This window comes from Balaenoptera acutorostrata, chromosome 5 (genome assembly GCF_949987535.1).
Source record: "Balaenoptera acutorostrata chromosome 5, mBalAcu1.1, whole genome shotgun sequence".
NCBI classification, from domain to species: Eukaryota; Metazoa; Chordata; class Mammalia; order Artiodactyla; family Balaenopteridae; genus Balaenoptera; species Balaenoptera acutorostrata.
The window spans coordinates 9032446-9051031 of record NC_080068.1 but is presented as its reverse complement, the minus strand read 5'-3'; the positions used below and the strand labels follow the sequence as shown (position 1 = coordinate 9051031).

The 18586-nt window shown below is 38.8% G+C and overlaps 1 protein-coding gene across 1 annotated transcript; it reads right to left on the bottom strand.

Annotated features, from left to right (window-relative positions):
• Positions 1-869: 869 nt before the first annotated feature.
• On the bottom strand, positions 870-8807 carry SPP1 (secreted phosphoprotein 1). Its single transcript, XM_007184118.3, has 7 exons — positions 8655-8807; positions 7465-7532; positions 7314-7352; positions 4856-4936; positions 4525-4566; positions 2653-2946; positions 870-1701 (listed from the first exon to the last, which is right to left on the bottom strand). The coding sequence occupies exons 2-7, from the start codon at positions 7516-7518 to the stop codon at positions 1300-1302; spliced, it is 912 nt and encodes a 303-aa protein (XP_007184180.2). The 5' UTR covers positions 7519-7532; positions 8655-8807; the 3' UTR covers positions 870-1299.
• Between the last annotated feature and the right edge of the window lie 9779 nt (positions 8808-18586).

Here is an 18586-nt window from a genome sequence, read left to right as displayed (position 1 = left end):
TTTTTCTGTTCCCTATTACTTTTAACTTTATTATTTCCTTCCCTGTGCTTTCTTTTGCTTTACTTTGTTGCTCTTTTCTAATTTTTAAGATGGCAGCTCAGTATCCTTATTTTCATTCTTTTATTGTTGCTGCAAGAATTTAAGGCTATGGATTTTCTGTGATCACTGGTTTAACTGTACTCTATTGAGTTTATGTTTTCATTATAACTATTTTTTAGAAATTCTGCAATTAAAATTTTTCCCCTTTTGTCCCAAGAGTTGTTTAATAGAGAATTTTTAGATTTCCAATGAGATTTCTAGTCTTAAGAAGAGCAGAGGAGCAAGGCATAGAAATAAGGCACTTGCTCCACTTCAGGTTTCCAGAACTTTTAGTTTTGAATGGAGTTGAAAATTTTGATTATTAGCTTTTAGGTTTTTTCCAGTACAAAGGGACTATTTGTTTATTATCTATAAGTGATCAGAATAGCTATGGGACTTACCAAGTTGTAATCCAAGGGCAAGAAAGCATAAATTCACTGAGAAAATTAATGGAGAATGGTAAAAAACAATAAAATTGATTTGTGATTGCATCTAAGCTTTCATTAGCTTTTACATCAGCTTTTTGAAAATTAGAAAAAGTTTGCTCTCACTCAGTGGAAGTGGCCTACAGAGCCCTGCATAGTTGGAGGAGTTCTGGCTGAATATCAACCTCCACTTGACTCCTGTTTCCTTGACTGGGAACTTTAGCTCAGCCAGGGGCTGTATGTTTGATCCAGAAGGTCTTAGATTGCTGTCTGCTAAGTCCAGCACACTAATTAAAATGATTACATGTATTAATCGCTAGGTAACTGTAGGGAATCAAATAAGAAATGCAATTGACACCACCAAACTCTCATTACATTCGAGATATAAGATTTATTCACACCAACAAAAATAATCACAACAAAATATAAACTAATTTAAAAAACAAAAGATCATAGTGACATGAAATTTTATATTCTCTAAGTGTGTAAAAGTTTTTTTTGCTTCTACGTAAACTTCTTTTCATAAAAGGGTAGCAAACATTAAAATGCAGTGATGGTTTGCATTTCTTAGATGGAAAGAACATAGGCTAAACCCTGAAGCTTTTAGTTTACAAGGGTGTTACCATGAAGTCACACACTAAACTAATGATCAAAACCATGATCTGTTTCCAGATCCACACACATATACATTCACCAACTAAGCAGAGAAATAAGCATTTCATATTCTGTCCCACTCTGCTATAATGTATTTTTTCTTTTTACTAAAAGCAAAGTAGGAAACTGTATTTTTCTCCTTTTAGTTGACCTCGGAAGAGGCACTATCCAATTCATGAGAAACGCGAAATTTCAGGTGTTTGTCTTCTTCACTCTTAAGGTCTGGGACTAGCTTGTCTTCCCGGCTACGGAATTCTTGGCTGTGTAACTCATGGCTGACTTTGGAATTATCCTGACTCTCAATCACGTCGGAACGCTCACTGCTCTCATCCTCGGCCTTCAGCTTGAATTCTTTGGAATGCTCGCGGCTGTGGGTTTCCACACTGCGGTCGTCCGGCTGACTCGTCTCCTGACTGTCCTTCCCGCGGCTGTCCCAGTCAGAAGACCTGTGGAGGCGCTGGGCAACCAGGATGGCCTTGGGTGCATCACCCACCTCCTCACTCTCCACGTGTGACGTGACGTCCTCCTCTGTGGCATCTGGATACTGAATCACAGCACAAACGGGAGAAGAATTCAATAAACAGCCAGAGATGGGAACACTGTAATTTTCTTCTGCTTTCTAACTTTCAGCCCAACGTATTCTCTAAAAATGTCTAAATTTGGCTGAAGCAAAAAAATAATACTAGCATGTTACGTTTTTTCAAACCAAGTCCTTTCATTATGTCATCTCCTTTAGTTCAATAGGTACATCAATTTTGTATGAGAGGAAACCCATGAGGAAGGTCTCATTATCTGTTTTACATAAAGGGAAAATGAATCGAAAGTTAAAAGTAAAGGGACTAGTACATGGCAGGGCTATGTGCTAAATCCAGATCCTTTTTTAATTTAAAAAGGTGAATAGAGGGCTTCCCTGAAGGCACAGTGGTGAAGAGTCCGCCTGCCAGTGCAGGGGACACGGGTTCGAGCCCTGGGCAGGGAAGATCCCACATGCCGTAGAGCAACTAAGCCCGTGCGCCACAACTACTGACCCTGTGCTCTAGAGCCCGCGAGCCACAACTACTGAGTCCCTGTGCCACAACTACTGAAGCCCACGTGCCTAGAGCCTGTGCTCCACAACAAGAGAAGCCACTGCAATGAGAAGCCTGTGCACTGCAACAAAGAGTAGCTCCCACTTGCCGCAACTAGAGAAAGCCCGTGCGCAGCAACAAAGACCTGACACAGCCAAAAATAAATAAATAAAAAAAAAATTAAAAAGCAAATAGAATAAGTGCTTTATAACCAGGATTTGGAAAAATAGCATTGTGATTGAGAGAAAATTAGGGAGAAATTATGGGGACTTTAATACAAAAACCACCAAGTGGGAAAAGGTTTTGTATTCAATGATCATAAAGTAATAATACTTGCTGAATGAATGAACAAATGAGCATGCAGACCCTTGTTCCCTAGAACTGGGCTCTACTCATAACCATCTCATGTGTCTTGTTCAAGGATTTACCTGGACTTCAGACCTGCGGAACTTCTTAGATTTCGACCTCAGTCCATAAGCCACACTATCACCTCGGCCGTCATATGTGTCTCCGGTCGGGACAGGTGGAGTGAAGACGGAGGTTGCTGGAACGTCAGTGGGAAAATCAGTGACCACTTCATCAGATTCATCAGAATGGTGAGACTCGTCGGAATGGTCAGCGTCATTGGAGTCATTTGCGTCAGTGTCCTGGCTGTCTCCATCGTCTTCGTCATCCACAGTGTCTGTGTGCTCAGGGCTTTCGTTGGACTTACTCGGGAGGGTCTAAAAATCAAGATGGCCGGAAAAATTGGTGTAAGGGTTTTTATTTTCCTTTAGCCTTTACGGTGCCTTAGCCTTTTACTATCTTTATTTAGTTTCAGAATCTTTTTTTTTTTTTAAGTCTTTATTGAATTTGTTACAATATTGCTTCTGTTTTATGTTTTGGTGTTTTGGCCATGAGGCACGTGGGACCCCAGCTCCCTGACCAGGGATCGAACCAGTACCCCCTGCCTTGGAAGGCGAAGTCTTAACCACCAGGCCGCCAGGGAAGTCCCAGTTTCAGAATCTTTGTATTCACGACAAAGCACTCAATGGCTTTTAAGAGCTAAAGTGAGCATCTTCCAATTTCCCTTTTAACACAAGGATAAATGGAATCCTATTCTGAGGCATTTTTCTTGCTTTTTCATAAACATTATTTTCAAGCCAAATGTATGAGTTATAAATTTATATCGATAACATGTTTTTCCTTGTTCATTTTAGACACTATTTAATTTACCAAATTCAATAATGCAGTAAATAGAGATACATAATTGTGAGATTGTTTTTTTCTATGACAATTCTCAGGAGATCAGAGCATCCATGTATCAATGCTTACCCCCAAACCTAAAACTCCTCCCTATTAGCCTGGATAATCAAAAGGCGACTTTGTTATCCATGTGTATAAACTGCAGCTCAATTAATCAGTTAATGTCTATCACACTTCTGATTACAAATATATTGGGTCATTTATCTCACTTTCCTTATTAGAAATTCTTAGCATCTTCAAATAGAATCTTAAGGAAAACAAATTTAAGTTATCCCTTTGCTTAGCAAATACATTAATAATTCCAATAAAAAGAATAGTTATTAAATAAACCATTATGTTAGCAACGGAAACGTTCCTGGAGTCAAAGTCTTGGCTTTGGTAGGCATTAATTAGATGCTTACCAGATATTAGATGACAGCAACAAAATATCTTAAATAAATTGCAAGAGGCTTAGTATTTCAAACAACAGACATTAGTAAACATTTCCTGCCACACTAAACTTATTTGAAACCTGGTATTTCTGACATTTAGTAAATACTTGTGTTTTTTGTGAGCAAGTTTTAGACAGGAAATTTTTTTTTTTTTTTTTTTTTTATGGTTGGCTGAGCTCATGTTAGGAAGGGAGGGTGGGTCTCAAGATGCAGGTTTTGAGGAGAAAGTTCCTAGTTCCTATTGTTCCCTTGGATGGTGGTGGCAGAGTCACTCAGAGAAATGAGACAAATATAAATCGGGCTACCAGGAGCCCATCCCATAATATTTCTCCTATACCCGCACCTCCACTCCACTCAGTAAAGGCTCTACTTCCACCATCCCTGACCTAGAGCCCACCATACTGTTGGCCCAGTCTAATCAGGTCTTCAGAAAGTTCAAGGCTTTGGGTAGGGAATGTTATGCACCCCTGGAATTTCAGGCCAGTGGATAGACAGGGCATTTACTGGAGAATTTTTTAATGGAATTTTGCCAGAATTGAACCCAGGCAATGCCACTAGGAGAAGGAGTTGCTTCCTTCGTCCCTCCCAGACATGATGGACCTTGGATTCCAAGTGGGACCTCACCTCTTGCTTGTTGTCAGCAGTTTCCTCAGAGGACACAGTATTCTGAAGAAGGAAGGGTACAAATCAGTGTACATCATACTCTCTTAACTTTTTAATTCAGAAGTTAGCCTTTTCCATACAAAGCAGGTCTTATTTTTTAGCCTCATTGGTGGATGGCTTAAGCGGGAAGACAACATGGCAAATCAATTGGTGCCCTAAGTTCACGTTTACCAACAGGCAGGAAAGATCCATTTAACAAGCCCAAATGGCCTGCTTGGTGGCTATTTTTTGTGGTGGTGGTTCTTTAATTGTGAGAATTTTAATATTTAGCATTAATTAAAATTAAAAATACCTGTGGTGCTAGGAAAGTCTGCTTCTGAGATGGGTCAGGCTTTAGCCATGTGGCTATAGCATCTGGGTATTTGTTGTAAAGCTACAAAAAAAGAGTTGCATATTTGTCATTATTAAGAAAAAGAAACAGGGATCTCTAAGTGATAAGCTGAAAAAACAACTATACGTCCCCAGTCTTGATCGATAAGCATAATATGCATTATTCAGTCAACTAGAGCCTTAGCTGTATCTTTCATAATTTATTTTTTCTGGTAGAGTCATTTAACACACCGTTACATAGCACTTATCGTGAGGCAGGCACACTTTCAAAGTAATTTACAAATGCTAATTCATTTCATCCTGGGATAGGTATCATTATTATTACTCCCATTTTACAGACCAGGAGAAACTCAGTCACAATGAAGTTAAGTGATAGTAAGTAGCAGAGCCAGGGTTCAAATCCAGTGGCTGTCCACATTGATGATACACTGTGCTTTTCTGTTCTATGTTTGTTAGCGGAAATTACTCTCAGATGAAACACAGCTAAAGCAGAGGTGCCCTTAATTTGTGTTGATCTTCCTTGTTTCCTGTCTCTGCGGAACAAGGAGAAACTCTCTAAGGCTGTGCTGTCCAGTATGCCATTCTCTAGCCATGAAACACGTGGCTATTCAAATTTAAGTTAATTAAAAAAAATTTAGTTCCTCGGTTGCACTAGCTGTATTTCGAGTGTTCAATAGTCACATGTGTCTAGCGGCTACCTCAGTGGGCAGTGCAGAAATATAATATCAACACCATTGCATAAAAGTTCTATTGCTTTAAGGTGCCAAAGACATGAATGGAATGGCCTTTCACTTGGCCAAGTCATTTATCTGGAACATGATAATAATATGCTAGTGCAGAGGAGTGGAAATTGCTCTGAATTAAGTGTCATCTGGTGGGCTGTACAGCCCAGGGCAATCACTTCACATCTCTGTCACGGAGAAAAGTTACCCTGGGGGTTCCAAGAATTCCTTCACAGCCACAAAGGAGGGGAAGAGCAGGAAGGAAACCAGTCGTAGCCCTTTGGGTTTCCCCATGGTTGGCTCTAACCAGAGCAGCTTCATATTGGGCTTCTATGACAGTTTTTGCTGAAAGAATGGGTTCCTTGACTAAAAAATGTGAGCACTACTGGTCTAGATGAGTTCAAAGTTTCCCTTTTTTTTTTTCTTTAAAATATAGATATTTATATAAATATTATACAGATAAATGTTATGATTGATTACATTGAACGTACATCTTTATTCTGATGATACCTGTAATACAGGCTTTATCTGTATTTATAAGATAAATTTATAATGTTTAAAAAGTAATATGAAGAACAAATAGATAAGAAAAACAAACTAAAATCTACCCAGTAATCATATCGCTCCTAGATAACCGGTGGTCATCTTCAGGGGTGTCTCTTTACAGACGTTCCATTTTTCCTACTAGCTCTAGATTTCTAGGATTCTAGAAGGCTGAGCTCTTCACTTATCTCCTAAATACCATTTAACCACTTATGACTGCCGTGGCCTCATGCACCATATTTTATTCTATTAAAAAGGCACGAATTGTTGCCTCAAAAAGTGTGATCACTATTTTCTCTGGAAATGTTAATTTTCTGGCTTATTGTTGTGATTCAACACTTGTGTTCTTAAATCACTTGGAAGACAGACACACTTACTTATACCCACTTGCACACCCAAACACACGCAGCAATACTTCTCCTAACATCTTCATCAAGCAATCTAACTGCACTGACCCCAGGCAGCTCTATGTTGGCCTTTATTCTGTTTATCTGGAATTGAACTCTGTGTGCCTTTTTGTCCAAGCTCCTTGGGACAATGCCCGTTTGTTGTTTGGCTGGCACGGTTTCACCCTGTGGAGGGGCAGGTACATCTATGGTGCTGGTCGAATAATTATAATAAAGAATTTGGTTTGGTCTTATGTTTGGCTAGAAAAATGTGATCTAAAGTCATCTGATAAGCACAATAGATACAAACAGCATAAACAGACTTTCTTTTTATAATGGGCTTCTTAGCAAATATCTTAGGAGATATTGTGAATATTATGGTTATGCCAACTCTCCAATATGTGAGGTGAATTTTAAACTTAGCTTGCCACTAAGTAAAGCAAAAGATGGAATTTTTTACTTCTAGAACAGTATGTTGACTCATGGAAACAAAAAGTCACACAACTTCATAGAACTCATTTTACATAAATGATAGGCCTACAGCATCATTTTATTGTATTAAAAAATCTAGTTTGGTTTTAAGAGACTATATGAATTAAAAGCAATTCTGTGCTTGGTACTGGCCTAGAACCATAGCAGGCACTCAGTAAATACTTATAAGTTATTTTGTTTGACTATGAAAATAAGTAAAATTGCCATACGTTTGTAGCACATCTTGCAGCAGTTAAAAAAATAATTTAACTATATGATAAACCTAAAAGGTGCTCACCTGCTTTTCCTCAGAGCTGCCAGAATCAGTGTGTTTAACCTTGGAAACAGAAAAGGTGAAGAAAGATTACAGTGTGAATGTGTTCCTAGCACCTTGAAACACACAATTCATTTATTTTGAGGAATTTTCTTTAAGATTCAGCTGTACTCACTGGAAGGGCGGAGGCAATGCCCAAGAGGCAGAAGCAAATCACTGCAATTCTCATGGTAATGAATGTTCCTGCAAAATATTTTGTAAGAAATATTTGATCTTTTCCTAGGTTAAAACAGTGATGCTTTTTTAGGCTACCACATTACCAAAATCGTCACAAATAAATATATATTTTCTGTAGAAATACCCTCTACTTCTTAGAGAAAAAATTTCTTCTTAATATTATGATGTTTTGAGTTAGTATTTGTAATGCCACCTCCTCTATTCTCCATCTCTTCCTATTAGGCAAGGAGACAGGAATGTTACAAGTCTATATTTATTCAACTTTAAAATTTAGAGTTTCAGAGATTATGCTGTTGCTACCTCATGCCACCAGCCATCTAAACCTAAAAACAGATCAACACTAATTGAGTTCAAATAATAAGCTGGAATGGGAATATTTATCTTTCAGAGAAGAAAAACACAAAGAGAAAGAGAGAAAATAAAACTGTGAAAGAAACTTGCTTTATCCATTTTCCAGCATGCATTTCAAATGTGATTTTCAACTTAAATTATTTAAAAGGTGTTACTTAGGTGAAATGAAGCTGTCTCTAAAGTTAGTAATTTAAGTAAGGTATTCCAGAAATTTGAAACGAAAAAGAAAAACACTGAAAACAGTCAACAGCTTTCCTATTTGTAAGTCTAAATTGTGTCATACAGGTATTTTGGATAAATTTTAACAGCTAAATACAGAGGTGAAAATACTCAGAAAGGTTTTGTTCCTTGAAAACAAGATAAGTCAAATCATTAAATAATTAGCATGATCATTTGTTTACATTAGCACTAAAAATCATTTTCCTTTTAAATGTCTCCACAATCATCTATCCATTTAAAATGATGTAGATAGAATCATTCCAAAGGGGCATAGACATTTCCTTTTTTTTTCTGATGGCAAGAAGTACTTTCAGTTCTTTTGAGGATGGCGTGGAAATATTTTTTAAGTTTTGTATTCGACTGTCTTTCAAAATAGCCGGCTGCCTTTCCTGCAGGAGATCTGCCCTGGATCTGGCATGCTTATTCCGAAGACTAGGGCCGTTTAAGTCTGATGAACACCTTTTACTGTTCAACTCTTTCCCTTACAGCTTGACCTTCCCCATGAAATGAAACAGTGCATACATAGGACAGCAAGCAAGCAGCAAACTGCAGCCTTACCTTGGTCTGCGGCAGCGGAGAAGAGCCCGGTCCCAGGCGGTGCTGATTCTGTCTGTGCTCAGTGCTGCACTCTGGCCGCCTCCTCTCCCTGCTGCTGACAACCAGGACCTCTCAGAATTTAAAGGCTGCTCCAGACGTTCTCCACCAACGCAGGGGGCGGAGAGATGTGTCATGAGGTTTTTTGCCACTGCTCAACCCACTTGCTCCTACACTTCCCCCTCTGGTTTTGTGGTTACAAAACAAACACATGCACACACACACATACACACACACACACAGACTACTCTGCAGTTAAAACATTACTTACGCACAATATCATTAACCAGCTTTTTCGTGTATAGGATTGGCTCTCAGCATCCTGGAAGGGCATCGAGGGCGTCCCATAGAAAGGGAAGGAGGGAAATGACTAGTTCTTACCAAGACTCTGTAATTTCTGGATTAGAATAAAAATATAATCTAAATCAGTCTTAAATAAAATGAAATAGAATGGATTTTTGTTTCTTTTGGTTTAAATAACAGATGAAGGTAATATATGCAACCAAATTTGCCTCACAGTTATACTTATTTAAGAGCTACCAGCCTATTGTTCAGATACATACAAAGAATTCAGAAACCCTTCCTCCATTCTCACTTAAGCTCTGTTTTGTGATTTCAAGTGTGTAGCAGCCTGTCATTTAAACAAATGGCATTAGTAACATTAAAATCCAGGTTCACGCTCATTAAATTGGATTTACATTGACCTTTCAAGGACGTGGATTTTTGTCGCCCTGTTTGAATTGTTTGGAAGTGATGGATCTGCTAATTGCTGTATAAAACAGAAGAAAGGTAATTTATTCTCAATGCGGCAGAAGTAAAGCAGCTTCTGACCGAGAGCAGGGTTAGTGCTTGAAAGTGCTGCTTCAGGAGCCAGAGTGTGGCTTTGAGTTCCACTCTGCCACTGATTAGCTGTGAGACCTTGGGCAAATCACTTAGCCTATCTATACCTGTTTTCATCTGTCAAATGCATAGTTCGTGGGCGTTTTGAGAGGTTTAAGTGAATTAGTATGTGTAAAACTAAAAATACTTGGCACATATATGCAAATACCCTGCCTATTTTAACCAGTGTATGTGTGTTAACTATTACTAAGATTTTTAGGAGGAGCAGGTAGTCATGATTGGTAATACCTTTAAATGGAATAGGTTATTGGAATGAGATCAGATGTAAGATTTTTAAACTGTGTACATCGACAGGATAATTCGCACACCTCTGAAGGGCTGGATTAGATTTCTGAATTGTCTTTCTCTAATTTTTCTCCCAGGATATATAAAGTTGGTTACTTAATAAGAAAATTAAAAAGAAAATTCTATATTAAAAAAAAAAACTTTACAGGGTATTCAAAAGGTGTTTGAATGAAAAAAAATTACAGTTGAAGGTTGAATATTGGAACAGAAATTAGGGTTTGCAGAGCTCTGAGTCCACTTTAAATATTTAATATTGTTTTGAAATTACTTAGCCTCTTCGTCTACCTTTCTCAGTTGTGAAATGGAGATTGCAGTATTAATTTATCTCACACCTCCATTGTAAGAATCATGTGTAAAGTGAGATTCAAGTTAAATGTTCCTATTTATTATTGGTTGTATCTAAGGTGTCAACTCCTATTTACCAAGTACTGCTTTTTCAAAAAAATAAGTTTATTTATTTATTTTTGGCTGTGTTGGGTCTTTGTTGCTGTGCGTGGGCTTTCTGTAGTTGCAGCAATGGGGGCTACTCTTCCTTGTGGTGCGCGGGCTTCTTATTGCGGTGGCATCTCTTGTTGTGGAGCACGGGCTCTAGGCGCGTGGGCTTCAGGAGTTGCAACACGCAGGCTCAGTAGTTGTGGCTTGTGGGCTCTAGAGCGCAGGCTCAGTAGTTGTGGCGCACGGGCTTAGCTGCTCCGCGGCATGTGGGATCTTCCTGAACCAGGGCTCGAACCCGTGTGCCCTGCATTGGCAGGCAGATTCTCAACCACTGTGCCACCAGGGAAGCCCCCAAGTATTACTTTTAATATAAATACGGGTGAATAATTTTTTGCAGTGTTAACGTAACTAATCCATAGGTTTGTAGACACTTGGTGGGAGGAAATGTATCACTTTTAAATTGTATGTGTTTCTAAGCACACGTTTTAATAATTCAGATGGCAGCTATCTCTATAAAATACAAAGCACACGGGTTATAACGTTGCAAAAACAGATTTCCTATTTCTGCTCTTAAAAACTGCTTTTTTCCCTTTAAACACATAACCCACTTCGGTTTGCCAGATTGTCAGTGTAGCGGAGGGAAGTTCACATATTCTAAAAAAACCCCAAGATTTCCACAGGATTCACTATGGTTTACCCTTTGCCCGCGGGAGTGATTTAATAGGAACGTAGGAAGTTATAGGAATAGATGCTGCTGGACCCCAGCCATGTTGAGATGAACCACATGACCTATAGGGCTCTTCCGGTCATAGCGCCAACGTGCCACATGGTGGCAGCGTTTCCGAGAAGGACTTCAGACCACAGTCCGGTTCCGTCAGTGATTCCGGCAGGACGGAGCGTTCATGCGTTTAATGACTGAGCCATAAAACAACTGTGAGGGCCTCCCTTTCTTGGAACGTCAGGTGAGGAAATATTTCCCAACAATGAGCCGCTACACATTAACAGGGAACACAGAGGCCAAGGGAAGCAAAGCATTCTTTTCTGCTTTGTTGTCTTCAGCAAACCCAGGTGAACGCCATGGGCTCCTTCCCCGTTTCCCACGCTTGCTCAAGAGGTTGCTGATCCCGAGGTTCACTCAGAGTAAAGGCTTGTGAATTCATGGTTAAAGAACGTGTCTGGGATGCTTCAGAGATGACAGGATGAAATGATTTGTGATAGAGGCAGTTCTGTAAAGTATGAGATGGATAGTGCGTCCTTCTGATTTTTGGAGAGGCCCATGCTTCTTGCTTTTCGTCATTAAACATGCTGCTGACATTTTCTTCCGAGTAAGATTTTCCAGCTGTCCGAATTAATGTGTTAAATGATTTGAATCAGAGAGGCTTGATCTGTAGCATTTCCACATTATTTACATTCTCGATGAGGTTAATCCTGGGTTGTTAAAATCAGGTCAACATGATCAAATGCCTTCTAAATCTTGTATGTGGAAAGGAAAAAGTTTAGTTGTTAAACTGGAATGAAGAGTGGGTTGTGATCATAAAATATAGACACTATAAGAGGATATGTGGAAACACAAAGAACATACTTTTTTCTCGAGTTACATGAAAATTCTCATATAATAGGAAAATTTAAGTGTCCAACTGTTTTGGTGGACTTTATTATACTGACTTCTAGTTTATTTGGATATTTCTATTTTACTAAGTATAATAAACTGTTTCAACTCTTTCAGCTCTGTAAATAATTATTTTTTCCCTTAAGTCAAGGTTCAGATAAAAAAAGCTGATCTTGGTACCATTGCCAATCTGTCATAGAGAAGTTGGGAATTATATCTAATACGAAGCCTACCACTCATCATTTCATCATATATAGACTAGGGAAGCAGGGAATTATTTATTAGAGGGAGGGAAACAAGGGTTGAAGATAAGAAGGTTTTTTTTTTAAGTTCAGACATGAAAGTAGGACATTTCAGAAATACAAAATAGACATGGCATAAAACTTTTTATCCCGTTGCTCAATAAATTAGTCAACAAAATTTTAAAAATGGTCTTAAAAATGGTCTTACTATCAGAAACATTAACATCACTTGAAACAAAAGAAAAAAGTTTCATTTTAGACCCATAGAATTGTTATAGAGTAAATAATTCTTCAATAAATTGTGAATGATTAACCACTCAACTCTCCATCCATAGCAACTAATTCTGAGCATATAGTTCTTGCTTATCAATATAATGCACGGGCACTGTGCTTGAGTTCATATATCGTATATTGATAGCTATTATTTGCCAGTACTCAAGAATCTAGCAGTATTTCTTTGTTAAATTATCATCACTAACTTTGAGGCCATTCTAACATCCTTTAAATGATAGATTCTTTAAAGTGGACTTAAATTATTGATTTTTTTCCTTAAAATGACACCCTTCTTACCCTCCTGGAACCCATTTATTCATGAAGATCAACTAAGAAATTTAGAACTTGTGCAGCCAATGGAGTGAAGGGGGCGTGGCTAAACAGTACATTCAGTGGGATGTGGACAGAGAAGGCACAGGGTGGAGACCCTGTGTCTACACTGGTGTTGAAGGGATGGGTGTTTTGGGATTGGCATCAAACAAGAAGTGTTTCTTCCCATCCAACAGCAATCAAAGCAGCATGGGACTCTACACCTGCAGCAACATGGGCAACAACCCAGGAGCCTGCGGTCAGAGAGGACCCAGAGAGGGGCAGGTGGGAAGCTGAAGAGATGTAGAAATAGAAAGTCTAGCAGCTGCAGACCCTTGTAAGTTCTGGTCACTGGTTGCCGCACTAAGCAGCCAGTGGCAGGCATTTTGCAGAATGTATTTGAGGGGAGAAGATCATTCTTTGAAATCAGTTTATGAGAATTCTTATTTAAAATCCGATGTTGGAGTAAATTTTGGTAGAGAATTCATTATGAGGTTGACATGAAAAAGTGACCATTTCTGTACAAAACAGAAGAAAATCGGAAGAAAGGGGATAAAAACTGGACAACAGAGGAACCAGCTACATCAGGTATTTTTCTAGCCACACTTGGCTATGAGTTTTTGTTTGTTTTGCCAATTCCAATTAAGGAATACCTCACATGAATGTCCCTATTCCATGGCATAACATTTACGTTTTTAAAAAAACATTATTTAAAATAATCAGTGACTAAAGTTTGACCTTATTTAATGCTCGAATTCCTCAACAGATGTCAGGTCTAAGACATTCTTATCCCTCGTCAGTTTACGCGCCAACAAATGTTTATGCAGTTAATGAAAAAATTTAAATCTATAATAAATGTGTATAATTCTTATGTAAGTTGAATAATTTATGATGATTATTTTCTGTTGCTTTCATAAAACCCCCAATTGAACTTATCCTCTGGGTCGTATAAGAAGTTGCTATCAGGCAGAATGGATTAGGCCTGAGAACTTCAGGCGTGATTCCTGCAACCAAAGAAGGCTGGCCAGGTGAATGCTATTTTTTTTAATAGGACATGAGGTCCTCTGAGAGCCAGCATCCTCTGTCTCTCCAGCCTTCTCTGCCACCAGCTCCCCTCCTTGTACACCACGGGACAAGCACACACAGCCCCCTGGCGCTCCCCAGTGTGCCACGCACTCTCAAGTCCCCGTGCCTCTGTCACAGCACGTGACCCCCATGTCTAGAATATCCCTCCAGTCCCATTCACACCAGCCTGTGAAATACTTTCACATCTTTCCAGACTTAGTTCACATCAAGCATAAAGGCATCCCCTATCAAGCCTTTTTTGACCTAAATAGAAATAACCACTCCCACCTTTGTACACCTAAGGCACGCTGTGCACGATCCAGCACAGCCCCTATGATGCTTCATTGCCCGACCACGCTTGTTTCCTAACACTAATAAGTCAAGTCCCTCGAGGAGCGCCTGGGTCTTAATTCACGTTCGCATCCACAGTTTCCTACTAGGACTCACTAAATGTCTGGGCAACAAGTGAATGAAGGAGCGCTGCTCTAATAATGCTTAAACCTATGGGGACTGCAGCTAACACTTGCATTCACTATCAGCTCCAGGGAGCTGCAGCAACTGCTGGGTTCTCAGAACAATTTATATACACATTTAAAAATGCTATTGCAGGATTTGAAGAGCCAGGGCCTTCTTTCCTGCTCTAAGGGGTTTTGGCCAAACCCTTTAACTTGTCTGGGTCTCAGGTTTCTTGATAAAGTTAATTGAGATGATTTTTAATGTCAGTTTCAGCTCTAAAGGTCTGCAATTTTATGTTTTTTTGAAATCCATGAGTAATGAAATATTGATATTACAACAGGAAGAGCAAACAGTTTGTAGAAATAGAGATGGCATCAAGATTGTAAGAGAAGTTCAGGTTAAAAACCAGAAAGGGAAGATTTGAACACAAAAAATCTGTAATGTGAAAAGCTGAAGAGTCTTCAACATGTTTTTGAGTAAGCTATCATGTGTGTTTTGCTATATTTTAAATCATGGATAAAAAAATTAATGTACTTTTTATAATAATATTAATAAAAATAGAACCTTTTTTTTAAAAAAAGGAGGGAAATCACTCCCAACGTATGACTCTAGCAAGTCAATCTTTGATGTTCTGAGAATTTTATATTCTTACCTCCCCAAAAATGGGTTTTCTAGAAGCATTTTCTCAATATGGGTCACATGAATTTCTTTCAGATTCTGTTACACCAAGAATAGGAGATCAAGGACAAAGTAACTGAAAAGGTTGGCTTGTTTCTTTCCTGGAAAATGCCGCCTGTGGTTTTAGGAGGCAGTTTCGTTGCCAAACAGATTAGGAACATCAGGCTTCTCCATAATCTGGAGGTGTTTTTAGACTTCCCTTTCCCACACTCACTTGTCTTCATCTCCAAGCATCTGTGGATGAGATTGGTTTAAACAACCTATTTATTTCACTTTGTATGTGATGAAATTATTCAAGAATCAAAGTTGGTGACCAATTTCTCTCCTCTTTTCACCCATTTCATGCTAAACAAATTCCTACTGCTTGTTTTTTTCCACAGGAAATACTTCCTTGTAATTTACCTTTTCTATGGTAACAAAGAGTAAGCCCAGAACTTCTGCCTTTGCTCATTAAAAGGAGAGCTATTCAAAATAATAACAATAAGAATGGGAATTATATATGTTTTCATGGAACTCCTATAATGTACTAGATTTGAAAGTATATGTTACGTCTAATATGCTTAACAATCTATGAATTCAGTATTATGATCTTAATTTTTCAGTTAATTATAATAGAAGCATCTACTTGCAGTCACTTCTATATACAGGATTATATTCAATCTTTGCAAGCACAGGAAACTCTGCTCAGTATTATGTAACAATCTAAAGGGGGAGAAGAATTTCAAGAACAATAGATATATGTATACATATAACTGAATCACTTTGCTGTACACCTGAAACTAACACAACATTGTTAAATGTACTCCAATATAAAATAAAAATCAAACAAAACAAAACAAACAAACAAAAGAGACTGAATAATCTTGTCTCTAGTAGATTCAAATCTAATAAAAATGTAAAGCTTTATTTTTCCACATATGCTACCCAGCTAGTGTCATGATATGGTCATGACACAATGTGAGAGAATGTTAATACATCTCTCCTAATCTCACACTGTTATGAATCACCAATTCAAAATACATGATTGCTGATTGTGGGTTAATACCGTTAGCTTCATACTTAATACATATAATGACCTTAAATATTAGTTGTCTTGATTAGCTAAATTTTGAGTGAATTGCTCACCATATTTTTTTTTTTTTTTTTTAAGGATTTTCTTTTTTTAATTAATTAATTTATTTATTTTTGTCTGTATTGGGTCTTCGGTTCGTGCGAGGGCTTTCTCCAGTTGCGGCAAGCGGGGGCCACTCTTCATCGCGGTGCGGGGACCGCTCTTCATCGCGGTGCGCGGGCCTTTCTCCATCGCGGCCCCTCCCGTTGCGGGGCACAGGCTCCAGACGCGCAGGCTCAGCAATTGTGGCTCACGGGCCCAGCTGCTCCGTGGCATGTGGGATCTTCCCAGACCAGGGCTCGAACCCGTGTCCCCTGCATTAGCAGGCAGATTCTCAACCACTGCGCCACCAGGGAAGCCCTGCTCACCATATTTTAACGGGTACAAAAAAATCTAGACAAAGGCGTATTTCATGGTTAGCTTTATGTCTTACTACATTTGGTACTTATAGTATCTACCATAATAATTGTGGTAGGTACCGCTGGCTGTGCACAGAAGATTCATATTCTTCAGAGTAGTTGCTGGGAAGCAGCTGCCCAGATGAAACTACATTTCCCAGCCTTTCTTGCACCTGGGTGTGGCCATGTGACTAGCTCTTGCCAATGGAATAAAAGTGAAATAAAGTGATATGTTTCACATCTAGGCTGAAGTGCCTAAAAACTAAGTATGTCTCCTCCATAGTCTTCTTCTTCACCATTTGACTGAATGGAGAGGACTCTGAAGCATTTTTGGAGGGCAGAAATTCAAGGAGGAGGTAGCTTGAACTATCTGCTGACTGGGAACGCTGGTATTGGATAGTGTATGAACCAGAAACATGCTTCTTCTATTGCCTTATATCACTGTTATCTGTTATAATAGCAGGTGTTACCTTAATTAATGTAAACTTGTACACATAATAATGTTCAATCCATAGTTTCTGAATGTTAGTATCTGTGTGCCAGATCACTAGACACATGAGACTGGATTTAAATTGTGGTGCCGTAACACACACACACACACACACACACACACACACATATATATGATTTCTATATTATAATTCCTATCTATATAAATTTCTATTCATTTTTGATTCCCCATTTCTAAAGCACTGAATTAGTCCTTGTGAAATTCTCCTATGTTAAAATCGGAGTTGATTATTTTATACAATAAGTACATCACTCAATTCTAAAAGGTGACGGTGTGTAGTACCAGTAGATATCTTAAGTGATTAGGATACCAGGTTTCTCTTGACCGTCTGTTTTTGTTTTTCCCACTTTTACCAGAAGAGAATTAGTCTTGATACAGGTGTTAGTGGATAGAGTCCAATGTTGGAAACCTGGGAAACTGAGTTCTTTCTTGATTATACTGCAAGCTCCATTAAATGTTGTTACGTTAGTTTGCCTAGGAGAAGAGAGAGGCTACAGTTATCTCCCAGTAAATAATAAATTGATCTTGCAACTTCTGATTGTTCACACGGCATCATTTGCTTTTATTTCTTAATTAGACCACCTGTCTTTTGGGTGCCTTTTGTTTTCTGGCCTTGTGTTCACCAACGGGCAGACGGGCAAGTAGAGATGAATTTACCTAGTTATATTTACCTAGTTATATTTGAGAACTTGAAGTCGTGTTCTCTGAAGGTTTTGGATGACTTCTGTTCCCTGCTAGGAATGTGTTTACAGATTAATTTTAGTCTTCGTTGCCTTTTACCAGATCAAATATTGTGTAAGTGGTGAATTCTAGGAAACTTGAAGAGTTTTAAAACATTTCACCATGGTTCCCGCTATGGAGATGACCATAATTAGAGGAAACGGTAGGTTAAGTTAGAAACTGTGTATGTTTGGGAGCTGGAACTTTGACACTTCCTTGCATAGTTCACTGATATTCCCCAAACCGTAGTGGTCTTTTGGTCTGTGGATCATAGCTTGGCCAGGGGTGAGCCAGAGTTCTTAGTGAGGCAGTGAAAGAGGTCGTGTATGGCATCTCAGCAGGGCTGGAACGCCCACTCGTCTCGGTTGGGAGGAAGTGGAGGCTGGGATCAGGAAGGTGGCCTTCTCCCACTTTTAGACAGTGCCAGAGCGTCTCAGGCTGGGGTTTCACTTTACTTTGTTTATGTGGAGTTGGTTCAGACACAAGTGAAATTGTGGTGTCTTAACCTCTAGAAAGATTTCAAACATACATCTTGCTTCATCAAGCTTGGTCACTTAAGAATCCAGTTTATATTTTAGAGATGATGGCATTCTGAATTTAGAAAGATGAAAGTGACACACTTTCATTTAAATCTCATAATCTTTGAAAGTTTGGGGATGTAAATTAATGAAAACATTTAACTTCTTTTTAAGAAGAAGGATAAGAATCATACACACAGGAAGTCTATTTGCCTAAAATATATTTTACCTTCATAGTAGTTTCATAAAATTGGGCAACTCATTTAATTCTTGGGGTCCTGTCTTCTATCCTGAGTGCTAACCATGTGAGCAGGAGAACTAGGACCGGGAAATAAAATCAGTTAAATGTGATTCTACTGTACGAGCTACGTGTGAACCTATGGCTA

Excerpts from the sequence above, each read along its gene's own strand:
- SPP1 (XM_007184118.3), bottom strand. The coding sequence starts at position 7,518 with ATGAGAATTGCAGTGATTTGCTTCTGCCTCTTGGGCATTGCCTCCGCC. Across the intron at positions 7,353-7,464 it reads GCATTGCCTCCGCCCTTCCA|GTTAAACACACTGATTCTGG; the intron begins GTGAGTACAGCT and ends TCTGTTTCCAAG. Across the intron at positions 1,702-2,652 it reads TCCGCAGGTCTGAAGTCCAG|TATCCAGATGCCACAGAGGA; the intron begins GTAAATCCTTGA and ends GCTGTGATTCAG.